The following is a 24117-nucleotide window of genomic DNA, read 5'->3' as shown; positions in this document are numbered from 1 at the left end:
TGTGTGTGTGTGTGTGTGTGTGTGTGTGTGTGTGTTCCCTTCCAAAAAACGCCCCAACCAAAACGAGACAAAACAAGAATACTCTGAAGCTGCTGCCCTCTGGCTACCAGAACCTGCTCTGCTACACAAGGGTGTGAAAGAGGAGCAAAAGGGACAGACTAGAGGGGAGAGATTGAATGAGTGTATACAGGGGCCAAACCTATCCAGAAGGTGAAAAGGGAAGGGAAAGGAAAGGGGCTGACAGGGAACATTGGGAATTAGGAATAGGAAGTATGGTTAGGGAAGAGGGAGCTGCACTGCCAGGCCATGAAGAGACTGGTTCCTCTCAGGGCTGTGGTGTTAGAGGTGCAGGGTATCTCACTGCTCAGACAGAGCAGCTTTTCTCTATTTGCTTATAGTGCTCACATGCTCTGTTTTAAGGCATTCTGCATCACCTCAAAGATCAGAGCATCTGCATGTCATGGGGCACTGCACCAAGCACGCAGGCTTTAGGCTGCTTTGTGGCCAGGACATGCATCTCAGTGGAGGCTTATGTTTGCAACACCCTGACTCTTCATGCCTGGTTCTAGAGGTCCAAGTTTAGCATTTCTCAGAAAGTACAAGGCACCAGTGGAAAGCCTGAACTTTGTGTATTACAGTTTTGATGCTTAGTGCACCTTTCCCAGGTGTGAGTATTGTAATGTGTGCGCAGGTTCCTATGGTGGGTTAAGGAGGTATTGACCAGTGACTAGAAGGCATGTGTGTGTGGGTGTATACACACACACACACACACACACACACTTTTACAAAACAAAAAACAAAACCACAAAAACCCTCTACTTTTGATGCTTAATTACCAAGCAAGGCCTCAACAGTGAAACTTCCCTCCTTCAGAAATAAATTGATAGTGAAATATGAACAAAAGATGCTTTAGCACAGTCAGGAACCCAGGGAAAGGGAATCCTGGCCCTACTGATGGTCTGGCCCTGGTTTTCACTGAGCCAGGATTGTGCTCTGGGAACTAAATTCTGTTCCCCTTTACACACCTAAATGGCATGTATGCCGTTGTGGAACTGCAGTTTTTGCACACAGTTTGTAATTCTATGTTAGCTTGCATATGAGATAGAGGAAGTAAAATGGAGGAGGAAGCAACACCTGTCACCTTTTAGTCCCATAGCCTAGGGGTGAGGACATTTGGCCAGGGAGAAGGAGACCCAGATTCTAGGCCCTCTTTCACCCAGAGGGGGCCTGCTACACACTGCATTTCATATGCATTAGACACACAACAGTCAGAAAGTTTCTGAAGCCCCATTTGGAGCAGAGGCTTGGGTTCTCACCCCTGCCACGGCAGCATCCATCTCACTGAGGTACACACCCTCTTGGTTGTTCTAATCCTTCTGGCCCCACACCCCCCTCTTCTTGCCTACCCAAGGGGGACAACTTGAAGGCAAGAGCTGGAGAACATCTGGATAATGCCTAACCTTCAGCCTGGTCGTTAGAGTACCTGGAAGCAGGAGATGCAGCTTCAAACCTCTTTTGGGTGAGGCAGGGACAAGGACCCCAGTCTCACTGGATAAGGGGTATAATCATGAAGCCTAAAACGTCACAAAGCCACTTCTGATACCACCTCCTCTTCTGGCATCTAACATCAGTGAGTTGGATTTTTCCTGGGACTAAAATTTCAGGACATACCCAGCCCTAGGCATAGACCTGGGCAATCCTGGCAGGAGCACAGTCCCACTGAGCATGAGGAATTGCAAGCTGTGCACAAGGGCTAAAAGCTGCGGTAACCTCATTGGACACCTGCCCTTTAGTTGCATACAGGGAAAAAGTGCTGAGTCCTGGGACTCTAATACGGTTGATCTAAATTTTAGGCACTCCATTTTCTTGGATCAGTTATTTGGCAAATATCTGCTCTGGTGAGCCTCCCTCTAACCCATTGTTTCTCAAACTTTTTAGACTCAAGGCATCTCTCATTAGACTCAAGGCTTCCCTCAGAATATGTCAGCTTAGATGATCAGGAAAGAACAGAAGGGTACAGGGTGGAGGTGGTTGGTTTGAAGGAAACCTGGGGTGAGAGTCATTACAGCAACCCTAATGCCTATGTTACCCTTCATTGTACGCCTGTGCCATGCCCCCATCTTCCCACAATCTGAATAACCAACCCGACTCCTCTCTTAGCCCCTGTTCCCCCTAATACTGAGCCTCTGCAGCACCCTCCTTCCCCACCCCCACTGACACCCCCCAAACTACCTTTCGTGCCCTACCACTTGCTGTTTAAGCCTGTCCCAGCACAGTGACAGGAGGATGTGTCCCTAACAGACTGCCTTGGAAGTGTGAGGCTGCAGCACTGGCCTGGGAAAAGTGATCCTGGACCAGGGAGAGCTGGTGTTAACCCTCCATTGCACCTGGCCCTCTCTCCTAGGCCTGGGTGCTTTCCCTGCAGAGGCAGCTGAGTGCCTGCTATGAATAACAGGAAGGGAAACACTCTGGCCACTGCATGAAGCTAAAGGGCTTCCGGGCTCAAAGTGAAACTAGCTTGCAGCTTCTGTTCCCATCTGGGGAGGGGCCATGGCTGCCTGGGATTTTGCAGGGAGCTTCAAGGAAGAAGCAACTTGCTCTGTGTGCCTGGATTATTTTACAGATCCAGTGACTATTGACTGTGGGCACAACTTTTGCCGCATGTGCATCAGTGAGTGCTGGGAAGGCTTGGGGCCAAATTTCTGCTGCCCCCAGTGCAGGGAAACACACCAACAGCAAAACCTGCGGCCCAACAAGCAACTGGGGAACATGGTTGAGCTGGTGAAACGACTGAGGCTGCAGGTGGGAAAACAGCCCAAGGGGCAGCGTGTGTGTGAGAAGCACCAGGAGGCTCTGAAGCTCTTCTGCAAGGAAGACGAAGCCCTGATCTGCGTGGTGTGTGATCGATCCAGGGAGCACCGAGCTCACACTGTGGTTCCCCTGGAGGAGGCTGCCCAGGACTACAAGGTAGGGAAGGGCTGTCCCCAAGCCTGGGAACACATACCCAGCTTCTCTGCCATCACATGGCCCCTGTGTGTGTCTGATCAGCTCGGGGCTGGAGCCAGGACCTGCCTGATAATGGGTCCTGGGCACGACCCTGGGAGTGAAAGAGCTCCGCGGGGGGGGGAAGGGCAGGCCTAGGCTCTGGCTTGGGATTGTCCAGGGTGCTGGGGTCATACTCTCCCACCAGCTTGGACATGTGGGAAATGCTCACGCAGCCTCCATCTGAGCAGAGAGGATTTTATTCCTGGGAACAAGTGAAATCAGGAACTAGAGCCGTTTTCTGTGTTTGCAGGAGCAAATCCTAAGCCGCCTGGAGCATCTGAGGGAGCAGAGAGAAAAGCTGCAGGGCTTGAAGTTTGCATGGGAGCAGGAGAGTGAAAGGTTCCTGGTAGGTGCCTGGCATTGGGGTGTCAGCACTGGCAGCAGATTTCAGTGCTGCTCAGTGGAGCCGGGAGGGTGGGAAGGATTTTCTGGGGCTCTGCCAGTGGGTCAGGCAGGGCGGCTGGCTGAGGGAAGGCTCTTCAGTCATGGATGAGTCAGGGCAGTGCAATGCTCTCAGGGCCTTGCCCTGCTAGCCCCTGCCTTGCAGGAGAGAGCTCAAGCATCTTGGAGCTGTGAGAAAGCCTCCTCTCAGCCAGGGCAGGGGTCACCCCCAGAAATCTCCCAGGATGGACCTTGTGGGGCTGGAAGGAGGTGCTTCACATAGCCTGGAAAAGGATTGGACCCCCATCTCATTCCCCTGTCCCTGCCCTGCCCTCTGACGTGTCTCCTCTGCCCATCCCAGAGGCAGACAGAGCTGGAGAGGCAGTGGGTGATGTTTGAGTGCAAGGGCCTGCGCCAGCTCCTGGCTGAACACGAGAGCCTTCTGCTGGCCCGGCTGGGAGAGCTGGACGAGGAGATTGTGATGAGGAGGGAGGAAAATGTTGCCCGCCTGTGCGAGGAGACTGCCCGCCTGAAGGCCCTGATCACAGAGCTGGAGGGGAAGTGTCAGCAGCCGGCGCCTGAGCTCCTGCAGGTGAGACCACGTCAGCTGTGCCCAGTGCCCAGGTGGGAAGATGATGGTTTTGAGTCCCTGGGAACTCCCGAGGGGACCCAGTGTGGAGGGCACAGCCTGGGGTGTCTGCAGGGTCAAGGGCCAAAGCTGCAGAGACAGGGGTTGGAGCAGTTGGGGAGGCAGTGGGGCAGGGTGAAAGGCTGCACCAGTCCCAGGGCCGGGTAGAGAGGGATGCCCCATCCCTGCAGAACAACAGGTGTGAAAGGGCCTCTGCTCCCCTCGGTGCGAGGATTGCCTGGGCTGGGCCATGGCACTGACTTTCTGTTTTCTCTCTCATTCCCTTCCAGGGTGTCAGAAGCACCGTGAACAGGTACATCTAGGCTCTGTCTGGCCTTGTGTGCCACATTGGCCAAGGCCAGGCTGCAGCTTTAGCCCCAGCACCTGATAGTGGGACAGTCACCCCTCTGGATCCAGCCTCCTCCATCCCCAGGGTCCTGGGGCTGATGCTGCTGTTACCCTGTGACCCAGCAGCCCTGGGCTAAGTAAACCTCTCCCTGGTGGCTAGGCTGGTTCAGGGAATTATTAATGGAGCTCAGGACCTCCCACCATGGGGGTCTGGGAGAGACCTGCAACAGCTGAAAGTCTGCCTGTCTGAGGGGCTCAGGGGTGTGTAGGACGAGAGCTGAATGCCTCAGCACAGGCTGTGGTAATGCAGTGTCCATAGTCTTGTTTCTGAGTGAGCTTTTGCTTTATGAATCACGTGAATCTGAAACCAGGGTACAGGCTCTGCAGAGACTGCTGACATTGTCATTCTAAAACTTGTGACTTGATGGTGTCAGGTCTGGGGGGCACGATGGGGAGTTGTGCCCGGGGTGTTAAGCCCGGTGTTTCTGACAGAAAAAAAATGCAACTGTTCTGAAATAGCAACCAGCTGATTATAGTTTCATCTTTAGTGATTTTTATGTTTTAGGAATTAGTGAATTGACTTCTCCAATAAAGTGCACACACTATACTTTCAGTAGGTGCAAAGGAACTTGCACAATAGCTCAGCTCTTAGCAAATGAAAATAGCTTTGCGTATAAATTTGCCTATGCTACAGCCTAAACCATACCAAAGTCTCCATACCAGGACCTTACACCCATGGCTGGGAACCAGCTGATTATACAGGCACCGACTGGCTCATGAGGCTGAGTCTCTGTCTTGTGGGTCCAGCACTTGCCTATTCCCCTTGTGATCTCAGGGATGGAGAAACTTCTGATTGATGAATGAAAGGAATAATTGCACGTGTTTCTTTGCAGGGGTGAGGAGGTGACATCTCTGCATCCAGCCCCTGAATTCCTGGAGCTGGAGAAGAGAATCTGGGATTTTCCTAGTGAGAACAAGCTCCAAGAGGCTCTGACAGGATTTCTGGGTAAGGGGTTCCCCCGTGTGTCTCTCTCTCTCTGAGTGTATCAGGGAAGAGTGAGGGAGAAGCTGTGGAGCTGGAGATGCAGATGGAGGTGGTCCTGGTGGATTAGGTGTAATTGGAGCCTGCGTGTTCACGTTCCATGGGGATCAGAGCTTGACTCAGCTCCCTTTGCCCAGCTCCAGAGGGACCCAGATCCAGAGAAAGCCCTTGGAGGAGTCCCAGCTCTCCAGGGCTGCACAGGCGGAGAATGAAGAGAAGCATATGATTTATCATTTTGAGTACACATACCTTTGCTACTTCCCATGTGGGTCCTGGCCACCTCAGCATAGGCCTGACACTCTCATCTGCACTTGCCATCAATTGTCCTGCTTTTTCTCTCTCTGGGGTTTGCTGACCTATGCTCAGATCCTGGCACTTAGAGCTGGCATTCTGGACCCAGTGGTCCCAGCCTGAATGGACGTGCACAGGGAGGGAGCTCACTTCCTAGAGTCTGTGAATAAATGCTGGTGAATAAATCCCAGCCCTGGACCACTGCCAGAAACAGCTGCCAGCAGGGGCCTGGGGAGGGCTGAGATGAAGTCCATGAGCACCCCCGGTGAGTCCTCACAGGACCAGATTGTGGAGCTCCAGGAAAGCTGTTTCACGGGCAAAGGACCACTTCCAATGCAGCCCTCCGTGCCTGAGTCCAGGAGCTCAGTGTGATCGTGACCCACCTTGCAGCAGCACCAGCCAGCTGTCATGGGGAGAGTGCCCTCCAGAGCAGAGGGACAGGTGTGAGAGACACTATCACAGACAAGTTCAGGGCCAGATCCTCAGTGTCCTGGCTTCCAGCTTGTCTGACTGACAGCAACTGAGTCTCTGTGCCTCTGGAAGCTCATGCATTAGTCCCCTTCCCCATTGGCTCTTAAGGGAAATGACAGCATTTGGAAGAGCCCTGGGACTCCTACCAGTGCTAACATGAAATCTAGACTCTGATGGGGACTAATTTCCTGCTTTCTCTCTTTTCCTGCAGAGCGGCTCACTCTGGACAGAGGTGAGAGTTGTGATGAACTCCAGGGGAGGGAGCAACCACTGCTGGGCCTATGTTTCTCTGTATGGACCAGCTGCGGGCTGGGTGGTGTGAAGTGGTCTCGAGAGGAGAGAAACCAGCAGGGAAATGTGTGACAAGGGCATGGGTCAGAACAGACAAGGGGGACTGGGGGCCCTTCCCATCCTTGTCTCTGGGACAGTGCAGACCCAGGCCTGTGGGAGGAGGCCTATGGGCAGGCCTGGCTACAGCTGTCTCTGGACACTTAGTTGTGTGTGTTGCTGAGATGACAACAGCCTGAGACTCAACTAGACCAAGGGGGACACTGCTGAGAAGGGACAGCTGGGAACTGAGACCCCAAACATCAGGGCATGGAGAAGTGATGGCTTCACAGTGATGCTGATTCTCCCTTGGTGCCCCTGGATGTGACACCAGCATTTCCCCACTCAGACAGGATTACAGCCCCCTCCTTTGTGTGAGGCTGATGAGGCAGGATTCACGCTGCTGAAGGGACCCTCCCTCTGGGAATCCCTGTATCGTGGGTGTTTAGTTCTCATCTGACTGCTGCAGAGATCTGGGGCCAAAGGTTGCAGCCCTCACTTCTCCCTTGCCCCCAGCTCCTGGGCAGACCCAGGCATTTGGCAGGGTGGGGAAGGCAGGGTTCGCCCCAGTGTCTCTGCACTGGGTACCACTGCAGTGATTGCTGTGTGAAGTCTCACCTCTCTCTCTGCTGGCTAATTCCAGGATACAGAAGAGACCGAGCACATGCAAGTGAGTGACCTTGACCCCTTTGTATCAGTGACCCCAGACTGCTCCCCTTGGGGAGTTGCACTTCCTTTATCTGCTTCTGTCACTGTCCTAGTGCCCCAAATTTGGGCTTTGTCCGTCTGACCAGCCAGAGCCACTGTGTCCCTGCTGCCTTCTCCCCTTGCTGCCAGTGCGCTCTGTACCTGTTGGGCCCTATGCAGGGCTGGACCCTGTGAGATCCCAGGCCCAGGAGTGAGCTGGGATCCTTACCCCTTCTCCTTAGTACAGTCTTGAGCCACGCACAGCCAGATCATTTGCCTTCACACTGACCAAGGACTGGCAGTTTCAGAGCTCCAATTTAAGCAATGAGGTCCTGGGAACCAGGTAATGAGCCTTAATGATGGCAAAGATCTGAGAGCAGGCTGTTCCCTCATGGATTAGCCAGCATGTGTACATTGGCCTGCACCTGGCAGTCATGTAGATGTGAAAGGGACTTGGCAAATGGCTGAGACCACTAACATAATCTGAACGTATCCATACATCACCCATGAGCACCTTACACGGTTTCATAGAAACATAGAAAATGAGGGTTGGAAGGGACCTCAGGAGGTCACATCTAGTCCAACCCCCTGCTCAAAGCAGGACCAGCCCCAACTGGATTACCTGGGTCAAGGCTTTGTCTAGCCGGGTCTTGAAAACCTCCCAGAATAGAGCTTCTATCACCTCTCTGGGTAACGCTGTACCAGATACAAGGAAATCACCAGCTGCACTTCATCAACCCCCAGGAAAATACCTCTGTGCAGACCCTGCAATGCAGCCCCTCCTGCGCTGGGCCTCCCATCCTGAGGGACAGCCTGACTGCTCCAGGCTGGCTAGACCAAGGGCCCCGTCACTCACTGATGCTGGTGCCACGCTCGTTGCCAGCGGTTACAGGCACTGACCCAGCCTCAGTCTACTCCCTGGCACTGACCCGGCCCTGCATGTGAGGATGCTGCTGCTCTGAGCTGCACTCGTGGGTATTGTCTGTGCGAGGGCTTGTGTGGCACAGTTGGGGCTGCTCTTTCCTCTGGCACTGGATGATCTGTGTGTGGGACAAATGGTGAGAGTTTGTCATCAGCGATCTTCTCAGAGACACATGCCCTGTACAGAGACTGGCAAGGGCCAGGCCACAAAGCACTGTGGCTTGGTGCTTTCCTTTCAGAGCAGCTCCTCCAGCCCTGTTAGTCAATGCAGCTGCCCCAGTGCAAACCCCTAGAGCAGGTGCATTACATGGGTGTGACCTGGCACTTATCCCTGTGCAGCTGCTCCCAGAAGGAGGCGGCAGTCCGTAGGGACTGAACCCCAGACTCATTATCAACAGGCCCAGCTTCCCCAGTGTCTAGTTCCACTGCCCAGGGCCCCCCTGCCTTCTCCTCTCCACCAGCTGAGCCCCGACATGGCTGTCCCCAGAGCTGGGTGAGGAGGAGAGTTGTGCTATGCCCATAGGGCTGGTGGGTATGGCACCCCCAGAGCAGCCCAACCTGGGCTTGGGGAGAGGCAGGGCACCAAATTGCTCTTAGCCCTGACTTCAGAGCAGAGATCTCCTGAGTCCTGCCCTATCCTCTCATCTTCCCCTCCCCACAGTCCTCTTCTTCCCTCTGCGAGGGCTTGTCTTCATCCTCCCCTCTTACCCCCACCCCTCGCAGCACCTCTTAGCCCCTCCCCCCACCAGGGCCTGACCTGCTGCCACCTCTTACTCCCTGGCAGTTGCCCCTCTCCTTACCCTCCATGGGTCCAACACCCACCCCTCATTCCCCCATGCCTCTGCCCTGGGGAAGGAACAGGCTGGGTGGGAATGTCCTGTTCTGCTCCTGGGGTTTTTTCTGTTTTTCCCCATTTCCCCTCTGGGCACCAGTGATTTCAAAGCTGGGAGCTGATTCCTGGGGATGTAGGCAAATTTCGGTCTGATTGCAGGGACCAGCCCTGCCCCAGCCCTGATCCTGTGACTCTCTCTCCCCAGTGGATGTAACTCTGGACCCAGACACGGCTCATCCCTACCTCATCCTGTCTGAGGATCGGAAAAGTGTGAGAGAAGGAGGCACACGACAGGATGTACCTGACAACCCTGAGAGATTTGATACTTATGTAAATGTCCTTGGCTCTGAGAGGTTCATGGGTGGCAGACACTACTGGGAGGTGGAGGTGGGAGACAAGAGGCGCTGGGGTCTGGGTGTATGCAGGGAGTCTGTGCGCAGGAAGGGGGACATCATATGCAAACCTGACAATGGATACTGGACCTTGTGGCTGCGGGACAGGGGATACAAGGCCAGTGCCTCTTGCAGAATTCCCCTCTCCGTGCGTGTGAGGCCGATGCGGGTGGGGGTTTTCCTGGACTACGAGGCAGGCAAGGTTTCATTTTATAATGTGACTGACAGGTCCCATCTCTTCACCTTCAACGACACCTTCTCTGGGACCCTGTGTCCTTATTTCAGTCCTTGTCTCAATGACGGGGGCACAAATGCAGGTCCCTTGACCATCTGCCCGGTCTCACCCAGCCCTGACCCTGACTCTGACACACACAGCATTGGCCATCTCCTCCCAGCTCTGGCGCAGCTCTCATCCCCTTTTTTGCCCCCAGGAGTGGGGCAGGGGCCTGCAGAGGAGCAGGGCAAAGCCGGGGCTCTCCCTTCTTGATACCAGCTCCCCTATATCTCTCTGGCTCCTGGCTGGGGCAGTTTGGCCATCGCTGTGTTTGAGTTTTGTATGAGCAGCTTTAAGAGCCAGCACCACAGATTGCTGGGAACAACCCAAGATAAAAGTCCCTTTACACCCCAACGCCTGCGCTGTTCCTGGGCCAGAGACTGCCTATATGACCCCATTGCAGTCTCTGTGCCACTGCCTGCTGCCGCAGGGTCTGTGGGACCTCCTGATGGCCCGGGACAGGAAGGGCCTCATTTGCAGCCAGCTGCTGCCCCAGAGAGCTGGGTTGCGAGGAGAAAGACAGAGCTCCGCATCCCTGTCTCCATGATGATACACTGCCAGACTGTTTTTTGGCCCCACAGGGTCAGTATTACCCACATGTCATTACAAAGGGATTATAGGATATGTTGGTTCTTGTTTCCTTTTTCATGTAAGAGTTGTGTAGGTAGTGGCTGAAGCGCTGCAGATTGCTGCATTTGCCAGCTATGGAAGGTACAGGGGGCAGATGGGAGATCTTGCTAGCTGGGTGGGCAGGTGGCAGCAGGTCTCTCTAATAGAAGACTGTCTGTTATTGTTACTCTCGGTAAATGTGTCTGGACCCCAGCTCTGACATTTGATAAAGCTATCAACCAACCAACTGCTTGTAGGTTAATCACCGTTTTCCTGGGTTTATTCATTACTTGTGACTACTTGAAAAACAGCTCCTGCCTGTCAGATGAGCTGCTCTGGTTTGTTGTCACTGGACATGTAGGTCACATAACATTTTCCTATGGCCCCTGACTGTACATGAGAGATTATTATGAGGAGGGTGGGGCCAGCCTATCTGCAAGCACAGGGCTGAGGTTACCTTTGCTTGAGTATTGTCACCTGTTGGGTCCAAGTCCCTCCAGGGCAGAAACCTGGAGCCTTGAGCCCTTACCAGCATAGTATCTATCTCAACCCACCACCATGTTGGTGCACCCAGAAGCTGGCTTTGTCCTGCTTAAAGACTCAACAGGGCCCAAGACTTCATCCACTTCCTGGCTGCTGTTACCTGCCACTCCACTCCTTCCTATATAAGCTCAGTTCTCTTGCCGCCTATAAGTGGCAGCCTCTTGTAAATTAGTGGGCTTAAGGCCCATGCAAAAATGGTTTCAAATAGGCCTATATAAGCTCAGGGAGACAAACAAACTATGCATCCTCTGCGGGGAGTGTGGTGGGTGACAGTCCTCCAGGAAAGCTATAAACCTCCCTTGATTACAGGGAGGCTACTAGGTGCATACCAATTGCTTGCTCAGGACAAGACATGAAAAACCAAGGATGGGAGTGAAAGTCATAGGTGGATAATGAGGCTTGTGAAGGGGGATACCAAGCAGAGGGCAGCAGCCAGCACCCTTTGCCCCTTGAACATATCCAAAGAGCCTGTGGATGCTGCCCAGTGAAACTATCTGGAGATGCGTGTGGAGGAGTGATAGGAAAGCAGCTGCACAACTTCCCTCTGGCCAGAGCCTCCTTCCTGGTCTGGTGAATGGTGAATTTGGCTAGTTTCAGGAGGAGGTTGACTAGGAGGTCCTGGGACTTTGTGGGACCCTGGATGGGAAGTGCATAAAATAAGAGGCATGGGGAGAAGTGCAGCCAGAAGCTCAGGAGGATGTTCCTGAGGAAGTGACAGAGAGGCTGCACCCTGGCACACTTGTAGGTGTGCACAAGGGTCTCCCTCTCTCCACAGAAGGGGTGGGTGTTGGGGAGTTGGTGTAGCATGCAGGATATGTGCCCGTGCAGACGGCTCTGTAGACGTCACCAACCTATTGTATTTTACATGAATTCAAGATGAGATTTTCCCCCCACTTAAGATGTGGGGGAGGGGGAAAAGGGGGCAGGGGGCGAGACAGCTGCTGCAGCTCTGACTTCAGCCCTGACTTGGTCTTGGATTTGGAGCTGCTGCTGCTCCTCCCCTTCCTCCCTCCTCAGAGGTGTGCCTAATTTGGTACCGTGCTGCCTGACTACTAGGTCTGCAAAGGACCCTCTGCAGGGAATGAAGGTCGAGGGAGATGAATAGGAAGTGTCTGGGCAACAGGGCTCTTCCTGAGCTTAGACTTCCCCTCTGGTAACTGGCTGCTTCCTGACCCCTTGGGGCCCTGACTCAGCTTGCTTGTAGACTTCACTCTGTTTGGTCTCCTGGGTCCCTGATTCAGCTTGTCCCCAAACTCACTTTCTGTCTCTGACTCTGGTTTATACCCCTATCTAGTAATCCTGAGCCCTGATTAGCTTCCAGGCCAGAGGTGGGTTTATGGTATTATCTTCTGGGCAGGTGCTGGGGACAAAAACAGCCCCAGTTTGAGCCCCCACACAGACCATCCAGAGTAGGTCTGCTCCACCCAGTGCAGTGCCCCACAGAGATACCCGAGGAAAATCCCAATGCAGCAACTCCAAGCCCAGGGCATCCTGGCCAGGTCAGCGCGGTGCCTGTCTGGGACCAAAGCAGATTGTTCCAGCAGAGCATCACATTAGGACAGGTACATCTTTTTCAGGGCTAAACTAGCTCATATAGCTCTCACTTGGGGGCCTCTGGCTGGCATGACCGTGCCCTGTAGATGTGTCCTCAGGGACCTCGCTTGGGGATCCTGATGGGCAAGGCTCCCTGACTGGCCAGCAAAGTGTTCAGGCAGAGCTTCTCTGGGGGGAAGGGGGCACAGAAAACACCTAGGACAGGGACACAGAATGCACCTGGGAAACCACATCAATGCTACACATGAGAGTCCTGCCTCTAGGGTGCCTGGGCAACAGCCACCATCCCTGCCCTCTTCCCAGGGCTGTGAGTGATAAAGACACAATTAGCCACCATCCACTCCCATCCTCTCTCACCCCAGCCAAGGGTGTCCAGGGCTAGCAAATCCAAAATCTGGGCAGGTCCATCTTTCCTCCAAACTGGGGGTGTGCTGCTCTGGGGATTGACTTCCTCTCCCAGCTGAGGGGACCCAGCTGCAGGCTAGGAGCTCCCTTACACCCTGGGGAAGTCTGCCATTGTGGAAGGTGAAATAGCTACAGCAGGCAGGAGTGAGAGGAGTGGCTGTGGCTCATGTCCTGCTTGCCCAAATATCATTATGTTATGTTATTTATTTATTTTTTAATTTTGTGTCTCAGACTAAATCAACCAAATCAGTTCTGAATGTCATTGACTGAACAGAGGTTAACTGTTCAAGTCCGTGTTGTGCTACTACTGGCCAGTATCCTCCCTCCCAAACTCTTCATCCCGGAGCTTCAGATACCCTCAAATCCATGCCAGGCATCCTACATGCAAGCCAAAAGCCCAGAGGCCACTTCCTTGGAGTTGAAATACCCTCTAGTCTCACTTGCTCATAGCCAAAAGACTGAAGGAATAAGCTAGGAGGAAAGCCTGAAGTCAATCCCTCACCTCCATAAATTGTGTAACCAAGATCCTCACATTGGGAGGCTATGGTGGACTCACAGGGGTGCCTGCCTGCAGTGCAAAGGACAGATCTCCAGATCTCCACCCTCAACTACACCAAGTTGTTCAAGGCCAGGAAGAAGGGGAACTCCCCTGCCAGGTACAGTAAAACCACATGGGCCAACAGCATCATCATGGTATCTCCTTTGCCAGGTACTTTATGTTGAAAAATGTATATCTATCTATCTACCTATCTATCTATCTATCTATCTATCTTGTGACTACTGTGGTTCACTGGACAGTCCAAAACACACCTTTACAATTACACCATTCTTATTCCTGTTACAAAAACTGCACCACACACCTGCACACCCGTGTTCCTGCATGACCGTCACCTTTAACCATCACATTTACATAAAGGACTACCCCAGTGCCCCACCCTACCATTCCTCCTTCCTTTCCCAACTCCCCCCACCTGTTTCCCCAGTCCTTTCACTTATTGTATTTGTGGTCATATCCATCATCATCGTCGTCTTCCTCATCATCATTGTTGCTCTCTTTGGAGGGCTCACCTCTGAATAGTCTATGCCAGTCCTCTCTCTTCCATATGATGCCTACCATTTTTGCCTGTTGTCTTCAACCATCTTCCTGTAGTACCAGTACATCTCACTCACATTTACACCCCTGTAAATGTGCTTTCTCCATAGCTACTCTTAAATTTAGCCTCATTGGGTTTGGGGATATAGATGTCCTTACAACAATGGGAACAACATGAAAGAGACCTTATGTGCATGGTTATCAGTGGAAAAGTCATTGCTGGGAATTTATCACAGGTGTCAAATCTCTGTCCATGTAATATGTCTTTCCTGATGTTTATTTCAATGAAGCACCATGCAAATACAGTTTATATTGCATCATTCATTGCACTAGGAGGGAAGGTAGAAATCTTGACATTATAACCGATTATAACTGATTTTTGTGGGACTCTCCAAAAGCTCTCTTCAAGGCTCTATTTGAAGGAAGCTTGGGTGATCCCCTGGGGTTGGTATGATGGGAGAAGGGTAAACAGCCCAAAGCAGAGCCTCTCCCCCCTCCCCCCAGAAGATGGGAGAGGGGAGGAGTAGGTTGCTTTGCTGGGAGAGATGGTATAAAGGAGGAATATAAGTAGTTGGGAGGACTCAGGTGGGTACAGTGCTTGGAGAGCCCAGTGAAGGAAAGGCATCTTGTTGGAGAGATTGTTACACTTAATTTTAACTGTGTTTGGGATGGAGACTAATGATACAGTGAGAGCATTCCAGTCACAACTCGATTATTAGGATACCCAGTAGAAAAGACCTATTGAGATTAATAAAGACAAAGCTTACATAGTCTCAGATTCAGGCAGAAAACAAGTCCACTAGCCAGGCCTCTCTGTTCCCTTGGGGACTTGAGCTTTGGAGAAGTCCAGATTTTGAAGTCCAAAAGTAGATGTCCCAAAATGTAAAAGTCCAAATTTCACTCCAGCCTATGCCCAATATATATAGATGGTTGGTCCCAATATTTTAATGAATGACCTTTGATTAGTTTTATTTAAATGTCTTTGTCTCACTGAAACTTTTAGAACTGGATTTAACTAGCTTTCTCATGGATCTGGAAGGTGTCAGTTAGTTGGGATTTATGTCCTTGAGAAACCAAAAGGAGCAGAAGGGGGGCTTTCTTGTCTCCCTTTCCTGCCAATTATGCAATGTTGTTTTCCATGGATTTGGTACTGAGTAGTGGCTACAAAGAGGATGGAGCTGGACTGTGGTGCCAAGTGACAGAACAAGGAGCAATGCCCTCAAGTTGCAGCAAGGGAAGTTTAGGTTGGATATTAGGAAAATCTTTCTCACTAGGAGGGTGGTGAAGCACTAGATCAGGTTGTAGAACAGGGGTGGGCAAAATGGCAGATCCCGCCAGTGGCCAGACTTTATTTCCCAGCAGCCCTCACTCACGTTGCTGAGACCAGTTTCCATGGACACCTTAGCAGCATGCCATTGTGACAGCTTGGGGCCAGGGTTTCCATGGAGGCTGGCCCCAGCAGTGCTGGCAGGGTGTTCAGATGGGTGGGGAGCTGCTCTGGGGCCAGGGCTGGGATTTTGCAGCAGTGACAGCATGGTCTGGAGCTGGAGCAGAGCTTTGATCCACCGCTTGCACTGCCAGCGTTGCTGGGGCTGGTCTTCATGGAAACCCTGGCTCTCTGCTGTCACAGTCCTGCAGCTGCTGGGGTCTCCATGGAAACTGGCCACAGGGGCTGCTGGGAAATGGAGTCTGCCACAGGCCCAATTCAGCCCATGGACCAGACTTCACCTGCCTCTATTGTAGAACCTCCTCCTTGGAGGTTTTTAAGACTCAGCTAGGCAAAGCTTTGGCTGGGATGATCTAGCTGGGGATGGTCCTACTTTGAGCAGGGGGTTGGACTAGATGTGACCTCCTGAGGTCCCTTCCAACCCTCATTTTATATAATTCTAGGAGTCTATGTTTGGGGGCTGGGAGTCTGAGTCCCTTTCTGGGACTTGTGTTTTCTATGAGCAGCTGCTTCCATACACCCAGAGCCTTCACCCTTGGGGAAAAGGTTTCGGAGAGTTCAAGGCATGTCCCTGTCCACCTTCAGACAGGGAACTAGAGGTCCACCACCGCTCCAAACCCCTGGAGTAGCCGAGCGCCTTGGGCTCTCACCTCCTCCTGAAAGAGGCTGGACTTGCACCTTGTTGACACCTGCACCAAGTGCTCCCACATTCACACTGCTCTGATATTCCTGACTCTGGCACAGTTTTCAAAACTTGCCCCCTGGGCAGTCAAGAGGAGGAGGGATGGTGGGTGGTCTGTGAGACCAGGTGGGGGGGGGCAGAGACTAGTTGCCGGCCAGAGGGGGGCAGATGCTGACCTGATAAGGAACATGCTGTATCTTCCCACCTGTACATTTGCACTGTGGTGGGAAGTGAGAGGGACACAGCTTCAAGCCCTCTCTGGATGAAGAGGGTCGAGACCCTGGGTTTTCTGCTTGTGGGCAAGTGCTATAACTACTCAGCAGTGGGACCAAGCCATAAGATGGCTGTCTCCTCCACTGCTGCTATTCACTGGAAAAGGGTTGGGGGCTGCTTGCGGTTCTGGGTGGGTAGGAGTGTGAGCGTATGTAGCCATTGTGTACCCTACTGAGCATGTGCAGTCTGTGTGCGCGCACATATCTCCACACAGCTGGGAAAGCAGACTCATTCCCTGCACAAACATGGCATTTTTGGCACTTACAAGGTTAAAAAGCTGCCATTTAGGTGTGCCAAGGAGAGGACAGTTCCATCCTTCCCCCTTGCCCCCCTGGGGAGGTCACTACTGAGGCTATATGTGCCAAGGGGGACCAGGAAAGATCCACAAACAAGTCTGGGGTTGGGGAAGGGGGTTCACAAGTTAACTTTTCCTTCTCGTTCTAAGCTGGCTAGTGTCTGGCTCAGCTAACCCTGTAAAGCCATTAACATATCAGTGTTGCCCATCTTGGCCCTCCAGCTAAGTGATGATGAAGTGGCAAGGATAAGGAGGACCAAACCTCCTGTGGCACTAATAGTTTAGGGAGGACTAGGGTCCCCCTTAGATACCTAAGCACCATGAAGAAATCCAATATGGGTACAGGATCTGGCCCAGTCCAACCTTTGTTTGTACAAGGTCTGACACGGGATGCTTTGTGATGCGTCTCCTATATGCCATCACATCGCTATGGAGACCAGTGTTGTGGAGGTTATAAAGGCAGAGCAAAGGCTTTTTTCTGGTCATTCTGTGGGTTTACCCCAAAGAAGCACTAGTGCTTTCTGTTAGCTATTACGATTTACTGTTAATGGTCTTTAATTAGTATTAATATTAGCAGTAGTGGTAGAATTAGCATTAATATTCCAATTTTTATTATTACATTTTCAATTATTGGTATTGTTAGTAGTACTGTTAGCAATAGGCATTAGTATAGTCACTGTAGTATTGGGATAGTTAGTTTAGATAGCAAAATTGTTAGAGATTAGTATAACAGGCAGTTATAAGGACATCAGCATTCTTGTAGCGAGTCAGCTGTCATGGGAAGTAGGAGAAATGCCATTCCCATGGTGGTAAGTGGCTTGCCAGCTCTCCTTTTTCACTTCTGCTGCTCTTGGTTACCAACTATTTCTCTCTCTCTCAATTGTTGGAGGGTCTTTCCAATGTAAGATATTATCTGGACCTTTGCATGTTCCTGCCCCATGCACTTTGTCTCCCTTTGCAACACCTTGCAGTTCGATTTGTGGAGTCGTTTCTCTGTTTTTCATTTTGGGGCCATTGATTGCAGTTCCCAGCTGCTTCTCCTGCTTGCCTGTCTACTGTAACTGTCCCCTTTTTCCCTTACAGCCTTTTCAGTCTGTCCCGAGCGGTTGATGCAGCTTGACACACCTTTTCAGTTTGTTCAAAATCTAGGTCTTTGTCTGTCTTCCTGCAGCCTGTTCTGTAGCCTGGGACTGGATCTCTGCAACTGGATCTCTGTCTGAATTCATATACGGGACTAGATGAGATTCTGAGGTGCTGTCCAACCCTCCATTTCTATTATTCTATAATAATTTGCCAAATACAATAATGACAGGCCTGACTCACAGACACTTCTCCAGGACCTTGAGCAGGACGGATAATAGAAGATGGTTAATAGCCTTCAGGCTCCTGCTTGTGTATGAGACCCTGTGCTCCAGCTGGGCTCTTTCCTTCTTTCTCTGAGTGCTTTCAGCTCATCTCCTCTGTAACTCCTGAAATCGAACTTGGATGATCTTTATGGTGCCCAGTTCTGGGAAGGGGCTGTGGGGATGAACAGGCCCAAACCCTCAGAACCTGCTGGGTGATGGGAACAGGCTGCCTCCATGCCTGGGACCACCTTAGGGGTTGGCCACTGAATGAGCAGAGCTTTCCCCAGGTCTTGCCAGGACCAGGGCTGCTCTTTTGTAAAGTGAAAGGTGGGAACCACACTGAGTTAGAAGAGCCCCCACTGGTTTCCTACAGAGTACAGTGGAGTTGCTCATCACCAGCTGGGGGAGCCTGGGCCCCAGGGTGGCTTTTGCTGAACAGCTCTTCTCTTTCCCTCCAGCTCCCTAAGATTCAGTTGCCCAGCGAGAAGGATGAAGACCTGGTCCCCAAGCCCCCACCTAGCACACCTTTGTCAAAGGTGAGGGCTCGGAGGGTCCTGTTTCCTCCCCTAGATGAGGGAAATAGGATGGCACAGCTAAGCAGTCGTATGTGCAGAAGTGAGGGGAGTGGCTGTGGGCACTGGCAGAGCCATCCCCTGTGCCCAGGAGACCCAGCTGGTGACTGACTGGCTGGATGTGGCCAGAGGAGCTGGTAGGGTCGGCTAGTTCTTTGTGGCCCCAGGAGTCCCCATGACAGGCTGGCCCCAGCCATGTTATACAGAGCAGGAGCTTGGGCTGCTCTCACTGCTGGCAGCTTGCCTGGGGGCTCCCCATCTACCCAGCCCATCCTGTGCTGATCCCAAAAGCCTCTACCCTGGCCCCAGCCCTCAGAATTCACCACCCCAGGACCACCAGCCCTAGCTCAGCAGCAGTGTCTGACTGGATGGCTTTGTCTTCAGCCAGTTGACCCAAATGAATGCCCCTCTCCTTTAGCAAGGACCCGAGACCCCTCATGGCCCTCTTCTCCTGGTCCACCCTCAAGACAGAAACCCAGATCTAGACAGGCCCAGACTCAGGGGATGCTGTACGTGGTGTAAAGGATGGCACAAGCTCTTTCCAGCACCTCGGGATCCCCTGAGCATGGAGAACCATGGCCATATCTATGTGCTTAGGGGAATGCACTATGTTTCCTGGCAGGAGTTTGTTCGTCAGGACAGGAAACTGAAGCAGTGCAATCCTCTGTGGTGGCAAATAAAATTGAGGACCAGGAAAGAAAGCAGTGTGGAGGTCGATTTCTTCCACACCCCTTCATCAAGGCAGATGGAAGCCCAGAGAAAGGTAAGGCCCTTGGGCATGACCCTGTCCTCCTGGAGAGAGGATGCATCCAGGGGATTGCTGAGGGGTGGCTGCTGGAGCTGCTGGGCTTGGTGTGTTGGACACACACAGACATGAATGAGCAGTCTGGGAATCTGTGCCCACGTGCAAGTGTGCCCCGTGGAGTTTGTGCATGCCCACGTGCACTCAAGAAGGGTCTGTGCACATATGTGCATCTCTGGTAGTGCATGAGAATTGATGACAGGTGTGTGCCAGCCTGGGGGTTGGCTTTGGCAAGTGTACATGCAGCTGTTCATATACCGTGAGGGTCTGTGTGTGCTGGCATTTCTGCCCAGTGTGTGAACACAGATGTGTGCATTGATGGACAGGCATGCACAGGCATGATTTGTCCCTGCAGTGCAGGTGGGGCAGCTGCTGTGTCTTTGGGGCCATGTCCCAGGAGGGTTGCTCACTGTGCCAACTCCTGCTTCATTCTCTCCCATGAAAGATCCAGCTCCTGAGACAACAGTCTGGAAAACTGGACAAGAAGCAAGTGGTGCTGCAGGAGAAAGTGGAGCAGCTGCCACACAAAATAACTGGGCCCAGGTAGGAGAATAAGAGTGATGAAGGGCTCATCATTGGACCCATGTGGTTGTGGGCTGGAGGGTAACAACTGCTAGCATGGCAATTAAGGGCTTGGCAGGGCTGGTTTTGATAGCAGGGAGCTTGAGTGATTTGGGGCTGTTCCCTCTAGGGCCTCTGACACTTTTTCCTCCTCTCTGGGCTACCTCTTCTTACAGGCCCCCTGGATCCTCTCCCCAAGCAGGACCCTTCCCCACCTCAAGGCAGAGAGCATCTCCACAAGGAGTCATCACCCCCCTTACCCAGGGAGGCTCTTGCCTGGGTCTGGGGCTCTGCATGTATGCTGCTCTATCTACAGGCCTGGCGCCCAAAGGGATGAGCTGCTCTAGCTTGCCAGGGCAATGGCGACAAGCCCCCTTTGGCCAGAAGGGGAGGCACTGTGCTCTGTGCAGGGACAGTGGAGCCTGCACAGAGCATAGATCTGAAAGGCCCAAAACAGCTGTGGGAAGGTGGGGGGAGCATCCCCAGCACTGGCAGGAAGGGGCAGTTAAAAGTCAGGCGGTGTCCTGCTTGGTCCAGACAGCTTCTGTCAGAAACCAGTGTGGCCACAACATGGACTATCATTTGGAGCCATTTGTGCCCTAACCTATGGGGGCTTCAGCCTGTTCCTAACACAACTCTTGATTTTCCCTTGTCTTGCAGTAGGAGGAATCTGGAACACACCATGGATTTCAGAGCCAGGCGCTCCAGCCATGTCACATCAAGATTTCCCCAGATCTAATCTCAACTCAAAATCTAATAAATTGTTCTTTTTAAAATTCAACCAGGCTCAGGACATCATTAGGGACAGTGGTTGGTACTACGTGGCAGGGAGGATGTGGGGGTTGAAAGGTGGGAGAAAGACATTAATGTCAGATGTGGATGCCTAGGATAATTTTTGCCTCAAACTACTGAAAGGATCAGCACATGAGAAAGCCCAGATCTTTGCCAACTGGTCCCCTTGGTGTAGTGCTCTTTGATGAGAGAATAGCAAGTGTAGTGCTTATATATAAGGAAGGGAGAAAGGGCATCCAACTCCAATAGTATTTTTGTTTGAAGAACAAATTTTGAAGGGAAGAGCGATCGACAACATGAATATACAGAAACCAGGACAAAACACAATGGGGTTTATCCAAGGAAAATGGTGTCAATATATTTATCTCTCCATGGCAAGAGAGCCAATTTCATAGAAAAGGGCAATACTATGGACTTAACTGATCTATATTCAAACAGAGCTGTTGACCGTATGACACCTGGGAAATTCTTGGCCCACCTGGGGAAGATGGGGATAGATCCTGAAATTGTGGAAAATGATGCGTCTCCAGGGGACACAGCAGCATGATCCTCAAAAAGAGTAGGAGCGGGAAAGAGTAACATGGCTGGAGAAACAGTTACCGGAGATGTTCCTCAAGGATTGGGTGCAGCCCCATCCTGTTTAGCGTTTTTTTATTTCAAGATGAAACTCCGTCATTGAAGGTTTCCCTTGCTTTATCCTGTACATGTGTTCGTGGAAAATGGTGCATAATTTGAATTTGCATAAAGGGAACCTGCTATACAGTGTAACAAATAGGGATACATTCCAAGACCTCGACTGTACTGACCCCCAGACCCATTTCTACCACTTTTACAAGACAATTTCGGTACTAACCAACAGCAGACAATACACACAAGCACAGGGCACCATCATAATGGGGATGGCAACTACAGAAACGTGTCGCAGACAACGAGCGAGGAGCACAGATCCACACGGGATTATATTTCAGTGTGTGTCACTCCCACAATGCACTGCACAAAGCAGCTGACTGTGGGCTTCCACCACACCACTTGCATCAGAGTGAATTTACCTTGCATACAACAAATTTTTGGTATAAAAAGGATCATTGCATAAGAGCGAACCAGCACGAACAGAACCTGCATAACGTGAGGGAAACCTGTAGTTGATGGAAGGGGCAGTATAATAGGAGAGGGAGCTTTGGGGCCAACAATCAGCCTGTGTTATTGATCTGCAGTCTCAAAAGTCCCCATATTGCAATGAGACAGGATGGGGCCACAATGACAATAAATGTGACTTTGGCTAAAGAAACTTGTCTGGCATGAATAATGAACGCCCCCAGAGGCTGGGGGACAGGGGGGGAGGCATGGTGACTGCCCACAGGTGGCAGTGGCGAGGGCATGGTGGCAGTGAGTGGGGAGCTCCTGCGGGCAGCCACAGCAGTGTTGGTGCAGGGGGTAGGGGGCGGCAGGTGGCTGGTGAGTGCTGACTGGTGGTCAGTGACCACCCGCAGCGTTGGTGGCAGCCAGGATGAAGGTAGCAGTTCACCCAGCCCTGTAAGGACAAGAGATGCCCCCCCTTCATAGATTTAACCCTTGTTAAATGCTGAGGGATGTAACACCCTCAGGGAAAGGGTTTGTATCAGAAGAATCCCCTTGTGGTCCAGGTGGAAGGAGCTGCTTTGTCCCTTTGTCCTCCCTGGAGCTCCTGTGAGATGGCAGTCATCACTTTGTATGGGAAGAGGTGTTTTCTTATGGCTGTGTTGCCTGATAGCACAGTAGCTTGGGAAGGGTCACTGGGCTCCTGGATTCAGACATAAGAGCTGGCAGGATGGGCTTATTCTTCCAGCCCCAGGAGTCCCCATTACAGGCTGGCCCCTGCAATATTGTCCAGAGCAGGAGCTCAGGCTGTCTTCACTGCAGGTGGCTTGTCTTATGGCTTTATTTTAGCCCTCCCCATTCATCGAGCCCATCCTCCACTGATCCCACAAGCCTCTGCCCTGGCCCCAGCCCTCACAGTTCACTACCCCAGGCCCGTCAGCCCTGCAGCCCTGGCTCAGCAGCAGTGTCTGGCTTTGTCAGGTGGACATCCCTCTCCTTCAGCAGGGACCTGAGACCTCTCATAAGCACAGACAATGAAAACCCTCTTCTGCTTCACCCTCAAGACTGAAACCCAGGTCTGGAGAGTGCCTGCGAAAGCTCTTCTCTCCTTCCGGACCAGAGGAACGTCACTTTGGCAGTGAACCTGAAGCAGAGTCCCAAAGAAGGAGCCCAGTGCCAATTAGCTCTGCAGCCTTTTAGTGCAGTCACACCTTGGTACAGCTCAGGCCTGGGACTCCTGGAGTCTCCTCATTGCTTTGTCTGCCAAGGCTAGCAGGAAAGGGGTGAATCTGGGGGGAAACCTCCTGGCATGGATAACCGTGGCCTGTGAAGGGATCCCTACTCAGGTTGGGAGTGTGGCTGTTTACTCAGGGGGAATCTCGCAGTCAGGAGAGGGCCTCTCTCCAGGAAAGCCTACCAGTTGTTGAACATCCCAGGCCTTCCTCACTATGTCACTCTGTGAGTTCAGTACTATATTATACCTTCTCCCTCCTTTTTTAAGGAATGGAAGAATTCATCTGAAGACTACACGGCTTTTTGAGTGCCTTCCGCAGCTGGGCATAGGCATCCTTGATGCCTCCGAATGGGAATACTGTAGTAGCAATTATCTAAATGGAAGTTCTGCACTGCTCCCATCAGGTTCCTTTTCAGCCATTTGTCCACATCTTATATCCTTGCTCCTTCCCCCTGCATACTTTTTTTACTCTCCACATCCTCACTGGGGACAGACCTACCAATTCCTTCGACCAAGGAGTCCACAGACACACAGGCCTGGTGGGAATCCCAGGTCCTTTTCCTTTGCTTTTTCCATCCTGTTGTTTCATGCATGTAGGAGTGGGCCCAGTGCCAGGCTAGCAGGGAGGCTGGGGGTCAGGGTTCAAAAGCACTGGCAGAGAGGTTTGTTGGGTGAGGGTGGGCAGCAACAGAGCTAGGATAGCCAAGGGTGGTGAGTCCGGCTCAAGGAGTACAAGAAAGATGCAAATGGAAGAAGCCCAAATCTGGGATAGTAAAGGGAAGCAGACCAGGACTTTAAGGCATTGACAAGAACAAGTTTAGGTGAAGCCCACCACTGGGATGGCAGCGGGTTATAAATCAGGACTGAGGGGCGTTGGCCAAACTGTCTGTGGCAGGGGGAGAGCCCTGGGCTGGGCTATCAGAGGCACTTCGGGGGCAGAGTGGTACTACTGTGGCACATGGAAACACCTGTCTGAGCTCTGGTAGAGTCTGTTGATCCTGGATAGGCCTCATCAGCCATCTTTGGATGCACAGAAAGGGCAATCGTGGAAGACAATGATCCTTGGGTCCAAGGGATTGCTGAAGAAAAAAAAGGAGGCACTATTATACTGTGCTCCTGTTCATGCAACACCGAACAGATAGGTCCCCATACGGCAACTTAGCATGTTGAGCTCCTTACATGAAATCAATGCT

General features: G+C 52.1%; 2 protein-coding genes across 5 annotated transcripts; both read left to right on the top strand.

Annotated features, from left to right (window-relative positions):
• The first annotated feature begins 2494 nt into the window (after positions 1-2494).
• LOC109320510 (E3 ubiquitin-protein ligase TRIM39-like) lies at positions 2495-10510 on the top strand. 3 transcript variants are annotated; one of them, XM_019550651.1, is made up of 8 exons: positions 2495-2967; positions 3296-3391; positions 3788-4018; positions 4345-4367; positions 5296-5408; positions 6418-6438; positions 7177-7203; positions 9179-10510. In XM_019550651.1, exons 1-8 carry the CDS (start codon positions 2551-2553, stop codon positions 9850-9852), a joined length of 1602 nt encoding a protein of 533 aa, XP_019406196.1. In that variant the 5' UTR covers positions 2495-2550; the 3' UTR covers positions 9853-10510. The 3 variants fall into 3 exon arrangements, with proteins under 3 accessions (XP_019406196.1, XP_019406197.1, XP_019406198.1); XM_019550652.1 differs by lacking the exon at positions 7177-7203 and having other exon boundaries at positions 2496-2967; XM_019550653.1 differs by lacking the exons at positions 6418-6438; positions 7177-7203 and having other exon boundaries at positions 2496-2967.
• A 4998-nt stretch (positions 10511-15508) lies between these two features.
• Positions 15509-20655, top strand: LOC109320508. Of its 2 annotated transcripts, XM_019550650.1 has the most exons (5): positions 15509-17349; positions 18345-18422; positions 19081-19221; positions 19706-19803; positions 20482-20655. In XM_019550650.1, exons 1-5 carry the CDS (start codon positions 17317-17319, stop codon positions 20558-20560), a joined length of 429 nt encoding a protein of 142 aa, XP_019406195.1. In that variant the 5' UTR covers positions 15509-17316; the 3' UTR covers positions 20561-20655. The 2 variants fall into 2 exon arrangements, with proteins under 2 accessions (XP_019406195.1, XP_019406194.1); XM_019550649.1 differs by having other exon boundaries at positions 15509-18422.
• The last annotated feature ends 3462 nt before the right edge of the window (positions 20656-24117 follow it).

This window comes from Crocodylus porosus, unplaced genomic scaffold (genome assembly GCF_001723895.1).
Source record: "Crocodylus porosus isolate Cpor-Errol unplaced genomic scaffold, CroPor_comp1, whole genome shotgun sequence".
Taxonomy (NCBI): domain Eukaryota; kingdom Metazoa; phylum Chordata; order Crocodylia; family Crocodylidae; genus Crocodylus; species Crocodylus porosus.
Note: the sequence above shows the minus strand (reverse complement) of the source record. Positions and strands in the feature narration are given on the sequence as shown.